Source organism: Tachypleus tridentatus, chromosome 8, assembly GCF_004210375.1.
Source record: "Tachypleus tridentatus isolate NWPU-2018 chromosome 8, ASM421037v1, whole genome shotgun sequence".
NCBI lineage: Eukaryota > Metazoa > Arthropoda > Merostomata > Xiphosura > Limulidae > Tachypleus > Tachypleus tridentatus.
In genome coordinates this window covers 126100146-126112637 of record NC_134832.1, presented here as the reverse complement: position 1 = coordinate 126112637, position 12492 = coordinate 126100146, and the positions used below count along the sequence as shown (strand labels likewise).

General features: G+C 31.6%; 1 protein-coding gene across 6 annotated transcripts in view; it reads left to right on the top strand.

Moving 5' to 3' along the window:
- Window positions 1-12492, top strand: part of LOC143223438 (solute carrier family 35 member D2-like protein) — a 92611-nt gene that overhangs the window by 29493 nt on the left and 50626 nt on the right. For 4 of the 6 annotated variants that reach the window (XM_076451428.1, XM_076451430.1, XM_076451427.1 and 1 more), the window contains one exon: window positions 6135-6324. In XM_076451428.1, coding sequence (XP_076307543.1) covers window positions 6137-6324 — 188 coding nt within the window. In that variant the 5' untranslated portion in view covers window positions 6135-6136. Of the gene's footprint in view, window positions 1-4105; window positions 4309-6134; window positions 6325-12492 lie in introns of those variants that run through there. The other 2 variants (XM_076451426.1, XM_076451424.1) reach the window with 2 other exon arrangements.

The following is a 12492-nucleotide window of genomic DNA, read 5'->3' as shown; positions in this document are numbered from 1 at the left end:
CATTCATCATCACTCTCACTTCTAAGAAACATGGACAGAGACCTGTTCTCAAAACTGTATGACAAATATACCTTGGATGATAAAGATGAGCTGGCCAAATTGTGTGAGAAACACAAGGAATAGTGTGATCAGGAAGTTGCTATAGTACTGGCATGGTGGGGCTCAAAGAGAAGAAGTGATGAAAAAAACTCCATCAGAGGGCTTTATTTCAAGGGCAGTACACAAGTTTTACCCTTCAGTACAGAATACTAAAGCAGAAGATTATAGGTTCAAGAGAGTATTATAAGTTGCAAGAATGATTCATGAGAAACTCAAAAGAAAGAGCAACAGTGTTGAAAATGAGGGTGTGTATGCAAAGAAAAATATTTTGAAAAGAAGTTAAAGGGAAGAAATAGAAGGCCATGGAAGTAAGACAAGCAGTTTATGACTGTTTTATTAATGTTAGTGGCATGTTAAAAGGGAGACTGCCAGTGAAAGTCTTCAAGGCAAAGTGCAAAGAACTTTACCAGAAATGGTTGGGTGCAAAAACATATTACATTGACAAAGAATTGCTACTTCAATTTTCTACTCATTGGAGTCATGATTTGATGGAGTTCAGTGATAGTTTGAGCTAACCAAACAAATGGTATGCAATCCCTCAAACTGAAAGAAAGTAAAAAAATTTTGAATTCTTAAAGAATATGTACAGAGTGTGTCATTACTTCAAACAGCATTTCAAATAAAAACTGGTTGTGATAAATGGAAATCAGATTCCACTGCATCAAAATGAGTGTGTGAATACGCCAGGTATGACCCTAAAGGGAATGCTTACATTTGCAAAAGAAAACTACATGCTATCAGGAGAGCATACAACTACCTTTACACAGCTGTTTTCTGATGAGTAGAACAGCATGCCTCCTCCTGAATTTGTTTCCAAAGGCAAAAGATCTTGAATGACCGAAATTCCCCCACCTGGTGTCTGTGTGCAAAAGGCTTCCAAGAGGGTTATATAGGCTTGAAATAATACTTGAAATCAACAAAAATCTGAAGAACAAATTTAATATGTTCATAAACAAGAACTTTTCCATATTTATACGTAATGACTCTTCAGTGCACTGCAGTGAGGAAGTGAAAAAAATTTTTAGAAAGAGGGTATGTCCTCATCATCATGGGTGGAGAAGTGACTGGTGATGTGCAGTTCAACAACACTCACCTTCATCATCTCTTGAGGGCAAAGTATAGGGAAACAGAGAGCCAACTCATGCTCGGCCAACTGCAGGCTAATCCAAACAAGATCCCCTATCCTTAAAGGGATGATGTGATGAGAATGCTGAATAATAGCTGGAACTCGATCAAGATCAGCCCAGTAAGAACCTTGAAAAACAGTTTCATACTGAATAGTCTTAATTTGATGGTTTAGTGGATTTTCTTGCATCAGACAAACAAATAAATCTTGTAGCAGTCAAAATGACAGAATTGAGAAAAGAGCTACTTCAATAACACAGACTTTCAAGGATATGCTGAAGACCATCACACTACATAAAGATGTGATTATCAAAGGACAGAATGAAACCCCTTTTGAAGAGGGAAAAGAAATTTTATACTATGACAAAGAGAAGATTATTGGGAGCGCTACTGGGGATGAGATTCTGGAAGGAAATAATTATGATGAAAAGGGAACAGATAATAAAAGGCAAAAATGATCAGATAATGTTAGTGACAGCAGTATGGAAATTGTGCAAGAAAGTTGCCATTTGCCACAGACAAGTAACAGTGCGGTCAATAGTGATAAGGCTTTTTTTAAATGATGCAAAAGATTTATTCAAGAAACATAAAGGACTGACATCAAAACAGTTTCTACCATTTTTGTGTCAGTTCAAGGACACAGTATCAAAGCAAGAAGACAACTAAGAAAAATAATTGAATCAAGTCCTATCATCATGGAAAAGTTCAGTGAGCAATCTGAGCAAAAATCTAGTATGTCACAAGAAGAACAAATGTGTGTGCCAGTCATAGAAATGGGAGGAATGAAGATCACAACTGGCTGATATGTTCTGATTGAAACATAGGGGGCAGTCAATTCCAGCATTCGGGGTTCAAGGGGAACCTTTGACAGTTAGGTACTTTGAGCAATTGCCAGGTCAAACAAATGCATACTGAGCTAGTAATAACATTTTCCATGTCTTAAGAAAAGATGTAAATAAAGTCTTAAGAGATCCCACATTCTACTAGCAAGCTTCAAAAAATGTTTTATAACTTTATTTACTACAGTGATTGTGATTTTCAATGCCTGTCTTTTTCTAAAGAATGCAAATACATGTGTATATTGTGTTTCCTTGTTTTAAACTTTTAGTATATCCATGACCATTTAGAACATAATATGCTGTGGTGTTAACTGAACCAGGGAATTTCAATTGTGAAAGACTGATTGATAACTTATTTTCTTGTTGTTAACTTATGCTAATTTATAACATGTAGTTTTAATTTATACACAGCTTGTTAGCACATTACATGGTTTCAGAGTGGACTAACCTCTTTTAAATTGAATTAATTAAGGCTTTTTTTTTTTTTGCTCTGGATGTATACTAAATGCTAGAACTTAGAGTTTATAGGAAAGAGAACCTACAGATATTGATTTTCTTTCTTCCACTACTTCATTACTACATGTAGCTTGTCACTTTTATTCACTTTCATTATTCAGTCATGGTTACCACTCATACAAAAGTCTTTAAGCCAAAAATGCTTCAAATAAACTTGTTTAAAGACAAGTGTCATTTTCATTTTATTTTGTACTTTATACAATAAATGTAGTAGTATCGATACTATCACTACAGTTACTACAAGCAGGAAAACATATGAATAATTCATATGAAGTACAAAGGGGGAGAAAAAACCTCTATTATCCACCCTATCCTATTATTCAGGACCGTACTATTATTTGGAACTCTGTAGTAGTTTTTTTCTATTTTTCCCTCTACAATGGCATGTAGATAGTAGTTCAAGGCTCGTGGCATGGAAAACAAAAAATGCATATATGGAACAGCACAAAACAAGAATATCTATGCATGTTATAGGAGTTAAGTACCTATTGGAAGTGTATTTTCAGTATAGGAAAATAATTGTAAATGTTTGCTAGGTGATGCACAACTTTATGTTAAGTAAGTTCATAAAAGTAGCCCTAGAATACCTCAATTTTTTTTTTTACAGATGATCTCAAGAGTTTATAAGTGCAACTGATATCTAGGTTGGCCTATATTAATTATAGATAAGTTCAGTTAGTTCATTAATTGAGAAGTTGAGATATTTGTTGTGAAGTCAGAGAGTAATGTTTAAGAATTCAGTGTGCATGTGAATGATTAAAAGAAGATGGATCAATTGAAGTTATTTAGAAAGAGTTAGTGCTTCTTAGAGATAATCAGTAAGTTAGCATTTGTTTTCAATCAAGAAAGTTACTGTTAAATAATATTAGTATATTAGGCCTATAGTAATTTCAGAGCCTATATTGAAAAGTATTTTATGAACTCAGGACTGCAGCTTGTGTCAAACAGAACATAGCATGTGGCTAACATTATTGAAGACATAAATAAGTTCATTAGTTTTATGTAGACTGTACATTGCATTACTTTTATTAAATAATCGAAAAATAACTGAACATTTTACAGTAATATATATATATATAGTAAAGCATATATGTTAGTGAAGAAATAAATGACTTCATTAGCATTATGCATTGTTTTTACAAGATAATTAAAAAATACTCACCCAACAATTAAACATGCTAAACAGTATATAATGACAAATAACTTGGATGAGATTGTGAACACCTGAGCTAGAAAGTGGCAGCCATATTCTCAGCTTTTGCAGACTATTGACCTTTCCTATCAGTGTAATCTCCTCTTCATAATTCTGTTTTAAACAGAATAAAAGTATATTGTTTTTTTTCAGTTTGAGCCCATATGAAATAGCCTGAGAATGTTATGTCGATAACAAGTAACTTCATTTAACACCTGTTCTCTTTTACAGTCATTATAAAGTAGTTGCTCAAAAACCAGTAGAAGTTTCATGAGACATCTGTTCTGATTTTGAAGGCACATGTGACAACATGTACCTCACCTAACATGATGGTGGTTAGTTGTAGTGATCTGCCTGTGGTATTTTGGTCTCAAACTAGTGTGCTCTGGTCTAATGAAAAGCTATGTTGTAATACAGAACATTTCTATTGTGTAACTTTGTAATGCAATAGCAGTAATTTGATAAATTACAGTGACTTTTACACTGATATATCTACATAAAACTATACAATGAAGTTTAGTAACCGAAGATTATTAGGTATGTGCTCAAACAGGAAAATTTTGTTATTCATTACCTTGTCTCATAAAGCTTATAAATGAAAAAAAAAAGATTTTGTAGAAGATAAGGCAAAGAAACAAGAAAGGGAGCTTTTTAATTAATTATTATTAAAGTTTACTCTTTGTTGTAAGAGGCTAATTTACCTTTCATTAAAAAAAATAGTTGAATAAAACAAAATTTATTTGTAACATTATTTTAATATCAAAAACAATAAAATAGTGATTGTTACTGTTAAACAAGAAATTCTGAATTATTGCAATAATTTTTATGTAAGGACTTTAACAAGGTTGGAGTTGGAATTACTTATAGTTTCCACTGTATTATTTGAGAACAGTCGTGTGAAAGGAAGCAAAGTGAAAGATATCATTTTAGTCCATCATTCAGAAAAATAAACCCAAGAAATTGATCTAAGTTAAACCATACTCTTCATATTTCTCTCAAATAATTATCTTAAAATAAGTTGTATAATTAGCAAAATGTGTTCAACTTTGCACATTTCAAAATATTAAGTTTTACTCAGTGTCAGGTTAAGTGTGTTATATTTGTATGTGAGTGAATGTTTCTGACTTGAAAGTTCGGTTAGTTTAAGGATGAAATAAGTGGATTTGTATAAAGAACACCTACATTCTTTCGTGATTTTAATCTTAATGCTTTGCATGCAGTATAATATGCAGTGTGCTTTTTCACAACAATTTTCTGAATTTTTATTTAACTCTGGTTTGCCTTTTGTAGATGGACGATGGACTGGTGACTTTAATGTGCTAGTTAGATGTTTGTCACCATGTCTTTCCTTGTGGTGTTACACTTGTATATCAGTTACTGTTTTTTCATCAGTTCAATTTTCCTGACCATTGTGAGCTTAAAGAGAGATAAAGAGTTGCATGTATGTGAGGAAATTCAGTTAATCTCAAGTGAACTGAAAGGATTAAATATGTATTACAACTGTAGCCAGTTGGTATTCAACTGAGTATAAGAATGAACAGCAATATCTATTGTTGTACCAAGTTGTAATAACTATTGAAACTGGAACACTGGAGATTATGGATTATAAAGCCAGTTTACATATTCTGGAAATAAATGTACATTAGTAAAAGCTATTTATGGAAAATACAATATTAACATGTGTGCTTCAGCTTTCAAAGCACTATTTATATACATCCATATAATGCAGATATTTAAATAACTCATCTGTAACAGGTGGTGACCGTATATAACAGGGTATATATGAAAATGTAGTTAGTATGGGTTTCATGTCAAATGTTTAATATATGGCATTCACCACAGTATTTTGAGACTTATCTGGTTTAAGAACATAAGAAAATTTGGTAATGCATGTATTTCCAGAAATATTCTATTTAATGTATAGTATTGCATAAAAGCTATATATATTTTATATATATACAAAGTTTAAAGTGTACATGTATTATTTTATATATATACAAAGTTTAAAGTGTACATGTATTATTTTATATATATATACAAAGTTTAAAGTGTACATGTATTATTCTATATATATACAAAGTTTAAAGTGTACATGTATTATTTTATATGTACAATATAATTATCAAAAAGCTTAATGTGTTTAGGTTTATAAATCAGTTTGAGAAAATATAATGTTACATCAGTGATGTCGAGAAATAATTGTTTGCTCTTCTATGTAAAATATTTTCTCAACCCAAAGGAGCCGTTTTTGCATATAAATGTTACATCAGTTGAAATTAGTAAGGAATAATAAAAACTTGAATTTAGATACTTTGTGTATAATGATATTAATATTAACACCTTTTTTATTTTTATTTTAACAGATATGTCTTCTAAGAATGGGCATTTACCAGTGTCTAATGGTGATGTCGTAAAATTACACATTCAGCAGGAAGAAATAACAACGCTGACTCAACCTGTGCCTAAGTTATATAGTGTCTTTTCAGCACTATTGTATGCTGGTGCTTCATTTCTTATAACCATAGTAAACAAAGTGGTATTAACCAGCTACAGGTCAGTTATTGTACCGGTATCATTGCATGTTGTGTTTTGTTCACTGTAATCATTGTAAACTCAATGGTATGGAGAATAACTAATAAATGGTTTCAAAAGTACCTTTATATGTTGTTGTTGTTTTGTTTTTTCTCATACTGGTACTGAATTGAGTGATTTCATCATTCCCATTAAGTTTTCTTTGTTGAATTCACATCATGGTAAGTGCACTAGTATTGAATACAGGTTTATGTGTTTTATAAACTTGTGGTACTTAGATTTTTAAAAAGCTTTTGATAACGTGATGCAAAAAAGATTATTTAAGAAAATCCACTAGGTAGGAGCGAGGAAAGCCCAGTTAATTGGATTGTACAGTAACTGCTTGAGAGAATGAAGAAGGTTGTTATTAATGAAGTTTAGTCAAACTGGACTCTTGTGACTAGGAAATACTTCAAGGATCAGAATGTAGGCTTTTTCTTTTACTTGCAGAAATAAATGTTAATGGTGGAGGATTAATTAGTAAGTTTATAAAGTTTGCTGATGACTAAGTCATGCAGCTTATGTACCTTTGTTTTTTTCCATGTGAAAAAAATTGTTTATTAGTGTTTATCAAAATGCAGCATACAAGTTTCAGTAACTTGAGTTGCATTTATACTGAATTTTTATGCATAAATATCAGATATCCAGTCAACTTAGTAATCCATATTGAATGAAATTACACAAGTGATATCATATTATAAAGCCTGTTATTTGGACATCCTCCATGTGCAGCTACTGTGAGGTTTTAAACTGTAACCTTAGGATGGTATTGTATGATACCAACAGCAGAAAGGTCATTGTTAAATAGGAAGATTAGAAACCAGAAAATTAAATTGTAGTCATATTTGCAAATTTCAAATTGAATAAAAAGATCTACACTTGAACTTTTCGTGTAAGTAAATTAGTAAGTTTAAGCTGCTCTACTGTCGAACAGTAATACAGTAGGCTTTGGGACTGATGTGCAATTTATTATGTTTGTTACCAGTGACGGTAGCACCTGCAGTACAAACACACACTTTCAGATTTGTTCTGGATCTGCCACTAAATGAAGGTGAAACATTTGGCTTATTATAATTTGAATCACATGTTTAATACACTTTAGTTAGGAAACATATTATGCTAACATAATAATAAGTTGACAAACAGTGATTTATAGGGGAATGATGTGACTATTTTGGAGGGTACACCTTCCATGTTTCAGCAGAGCATCAGCATACTTGTAAGTTGTTCTTTGCCAATTTATGATTATGGTTAATGTAGATGGGAATTTTTTAACCTGCATAAGTGAAGAAAATGATCTCGGTACTAAAACAAAATTACATTGCTAGTTGTAAAGCTAATGGACGTATAGGTATATTGATGAAAAACAAAATATCTAACTATCTTTCTTTACAAAGTTAGGCCTCACTTGTGTACTGGTTTAGTCTCCATATTTAAGAAATGATATTGACTCATTTGGAAACTGTTTAAAGGTGGACTGCTTGGGTGATTGCTGGAAGGAAGCAATAGGTTAAGATCTCTCAATTTGCTTCTTCTTGAGAAAAAAAAAGAGTAAAAAAAGATTGTAGTGAAGCTAACAAGGTTATAATATTCATTGGATCAACAAGATAAAGGCTTTTGATTTCTTTGGGCTATGCTCTGAAGATAGTAGGATGAGAAGACAGAGAAGTAAAATATGGAAAAGGCAGGTTAAGCTTCAATTATGATAGTTTTATATTTTCTTATGGAAGTAGTAGTTATCATAAGTACTGGAGGCCAGCAATATGTAGAAGTTTAAGGGAACCTGCGATTTCCTGAAAAAATTAAAGGAATGGGTTGGGTGTGTAAGAATCAAGGTGTTTTTGTTGGGGTTTTTTTGTATGTATTTTGAGGTCCACTTGGGTGGATTTTGGATTATTATAAGTGTAATGAAAATACAAGAATAACTAATTACCTTAAATGGTTTTGCCAATACTGTTTTAATTTGGTTTTTATATCTATGAATTACAGTAACCAAAATGGTACTGACATGTTACAAGTAAATAGTTTTTCAGCATAGTTTAATGGTTAATGTGCCACAGTGTGAAGCTAATAGTTCACTCTCTTAGTAGGGTGACCAAGAGTTGGGTTTGTCAGTTCAAAATTAAGAATGGCAAATTCAGATAGCACATGTGTAGCTGTGTGTGAATATCCAAAACAAACTGTTCTAAAATATTTGAGCACTGTATTACTTGTGGGTCTATGATGTTTTTTGGGTAAAAGGTCTTTAGTAGTACATGAATCACAAAAAAATTTAAATGAAAATTACCCTATATGCTTCCATTAATATCACTTATAATTCCTGCTACAGTTTCCTTTGTATTTTACCTAAAGAATGAGCAACTTCATTCAATATTTTGGTCAAATCTCTACAGTAAGTGTTTTGGCAGGCAGAAACAAAAAACATTTGCTATGATTCAGTATTAATTCCACTAGTAGTAAGGTATCTAACCAAGTTAGTAATTTGTGGAGCCAAGTCTAAAGGAAAGACAAAACAATATATAAGAAACATCCTAATCAAGGAAGTTTACCTTTTAATTTTTAAAATAGTTTATTAGATTGAAGTAGTTGGTAAATATTGATATAAAGTTAAGAATGCTACTTTTGGAAGAAAGTTCACTTATCACTCCAGTATTCCATTTGTGGTAATCTCTTTAGTTTTATTTTTCAATATTTTTTCCTTGCTCTTACATTTCATTAAATCAGTACTTTTATGGATAAAAGAGAGACAGGTTTTTGTTTAAGAAAAGCATTTTAGTAAAAGTAATTACTTGCCCACAGTTGTCTACAATCAAAGATAGAAAGGCTGCTACACAACTTCATGTATATGAATGAGAACAGATCCAAACCTTATCTTTTGAGGTTGGCACACCAATCACAGTAATGATCATTGGTACAAATGTTTGAAATGTATGACAGCCTTAAAATAGTAAGCAGTAAGACAAAAAAGATTATATGGCTTGCAAACCATAACTAAAAAAAGACAATACATAATCTATCCATTGAAGTAGAATAACACCAAGTTTCCATAAATAATTAATCAAAATACTTGTTGTATATACAGCTCTGTTACTATGCAGATGAATCAAATAACATCTAACATAAATATTATATACTAGTTAATTAAATTATTTTTATCTTCTTTCATCCTGGCTATTTATTCTTTAATATAGACCCATGATACATTTTTAAGATCAAACATTCAGTGGTTATTCAATGGAAGCTTATATCAGCTTGAACCTGTGTCTGCTGACTTGGCATGGCCAGGTTGTTAGGGTGCTTGACTTGCAATCTGAGGATTGCAGTTCTGAATCTCCATCACACCAAACATGTTAGCCCCTTTAACCCTAAGGGGGACTTTATAATGTGATACTCAATCCCACTATTTGTTGGCAAAATAATGGCCTAAGAATTTGGTGGTGGGTGGTGATGACTAACTGCCTTCCATTTAATGTTATATTGCTAAATTATGGATGGCTAGCACAGATAGCCCTAATGTAGCTTTGTGCAAAATTCAAAACAAGCAAATAAACCAGTATCTGCTCCCTGGAGTTGCATGGCTCATTTTAAGGGCTAACACAGTCATGTAAATTGGTATCAGTTGTAAAGTTATCTCCTTTGTACATGTTATTTGGAATAGTTGTTGATGCAAGAAATCTAAGGTATATGATCCAATAGTTCTCTTTATTGCAAGCTTTTGTTTTTGCTGGAATTTCTTCCAAATTGATTTCTCATTCAGATAAATCATGTCTCCAGGAACTGATTGAGGTTCTGACTTCATATGTTACTTTAGGTTGTTGTCTTGTTTTTTGATGTGAAGTTATATTAACCATGCTTTATTGTACCAACATGTAGAAAAGGATAACTATTCACTTTTGTTATGTATAATCTTCTTTTTCTCAGCCTTCCATGTTTTATTGGGTTTTTCACTTCTTTCAGTTTGCAAAACAAAGAAGAAATTAAAGATTGCCTTCTCAGGCCAGAGATTGGCTTTCTTCCTTTTCAGGTAACTGACTCCTCCTCTCAGACTTTTTCAACATCTTCATAATTATTCCCATCATAGGCTGAATTATCTGTTCACAGATATCCCATTTGATCTGGATTTAACATCTTATGCTTTCACATGTGTAGTCTAATTATTTTTAGTCTTCTGTATGTATTTCATTATCACTTTTCATCATCATTTAGATGTCAAGATTGTTCTTTCACAGTTTTTATTTCATTCATTGACTCACTGTAAGATGGATAGCCAGTTAACTTTCTTTCTGGAAAAGATTGTTTATGAGTTTAAGTCTCAGCTTGTGCTTACATAATATTTTGTGTATCTGGAATTTTGGATAAATACTTTTCAAGTAACTCTTCACCTGTGTCCTTTGGCCCTGCATCTACTCTCAAATCAAAGATGTTTTTCTGTTTTAAGAACAGTGGCTTCTGTCTATGAGGAGATTCCATTGACTCATGTTAATGAGACCTTCACTGAGATCTTGTCTCTCAGTAACATTTAACTTCAGACCTATCATCTCAGAAAACTTACCTTTCTCCTACTGCTTGATTATCTTCAAATGTAATTCAATTGAAATATTTTTCCTTTCTCCTACTGCTTGATTATCTTCAAATGTAATTCAATTGAAATATTTTTCCTTTCTCCTACTGCTTGATTATCTTCAAATGTAATTCAATTGAAATATTTTTCCTTTCTCCTACTGCTTGATTATCTTCAAATGTAATTCAATTGAAATATTTTTCCTTTCTCCTACTGCTTGATTATCTTCAAATGTAATTCAATTGAAATATTTTTTCTTTTCTTTTTATCAACATCCTTTAAATTTTTATCTTTTGAATAATGTCTCTTTCTCACAGGCTGGGATGCTGTATTAGAATAATGTTGTTTTTTAGATGTGTGGTCTCCTCAGGAACTTCTTTCCAACATTAATCTTTTGGAGCAATGAGTAGTTCAATGTGCTTTTCAGAAGTTCCTACATTTGTTACAACACTGCTGTTTTTTATTACATAGACAATTTTGCTGTGATGTATCAGTAAGCAAGATTGTATTTGATTTCACAGCTTATGTTTTGCTACAGTCTTTTTGTTTCCTTGGGCATTATTCTCATCATGTCATGCACCAGGTATAATGAACATCATGGTGGATTCTCTCTCTGAAGATCATTGTGTTCTTCCAACAGAGTTGACTCTTCACTCATGGGTATTTTAGTGACATTTCCATCATTTCAGTTTTTTATGTGATGGATTGGCTACTACAGTAAATATTTTTTGCTCTACTGTTTTCCATTGCTGAATTCATTTTCTTTACAAGTGGATGTTGTTAGCTGGTCATGGGATAATTTTTTTTTATGTTCCTGGCATCCTTTTTGTTTTCTTTCTCAGGTTTTGACCAAAATCAGTTGAATGCATTGTAAATGTGTTCTTATTGTCTCATACTGACTCGCTTAATGCCAGTTTCCATTACTTTATCACTTGTAAAGGACATTCAGGTTTTTACTTGCATGTTTTGTTGATAACATGATATAAAACATAACAAGAAAAGGTTTACAGTATCTTAGAGAAAAATATGTGTGTTTGAAATTAATTTTTATTATACAAATCTAAAAGTTTAGAACTGGTAAGTTAAAAATTAAAAATTTCTTGTTGTAAATAATAAAAATTTATAAGAAATTTCAGTAGCTTTTGTAAACTAACACATTACTTTTTGTTTTGTTTTTTATGTATATAAGTGTCTTATTTTTGCAAACTTTAAAAAATAAATTTATAAGTGCAATATTCAAGAACAGCTATGACATCTAAATGACTGTAGTGATGGAACTGTTATTCAAAGATTTCTGATTTGACCTATATCAGTGTGTAAGTTATCAATCAAAATTGACAGTATGGTTACATACAGTATTATCTATGGAACCCCCTTCAGGTTAAAACATTTTAAGAAATAACCAAAAATTGAATAACAATGTAATTGTTCGAAAAATAATGGTGGATTTTTATACCTAAACTTTTAGTCATTTATAGGAATAAGAAACCTATCTTTTTTACAACTTCATCTATACCACTGAAACTAAAACTTTCTTCTATTCATTAATGCTATTATTCTTTTCTGAAACTTTATTTTCAATATTTCAG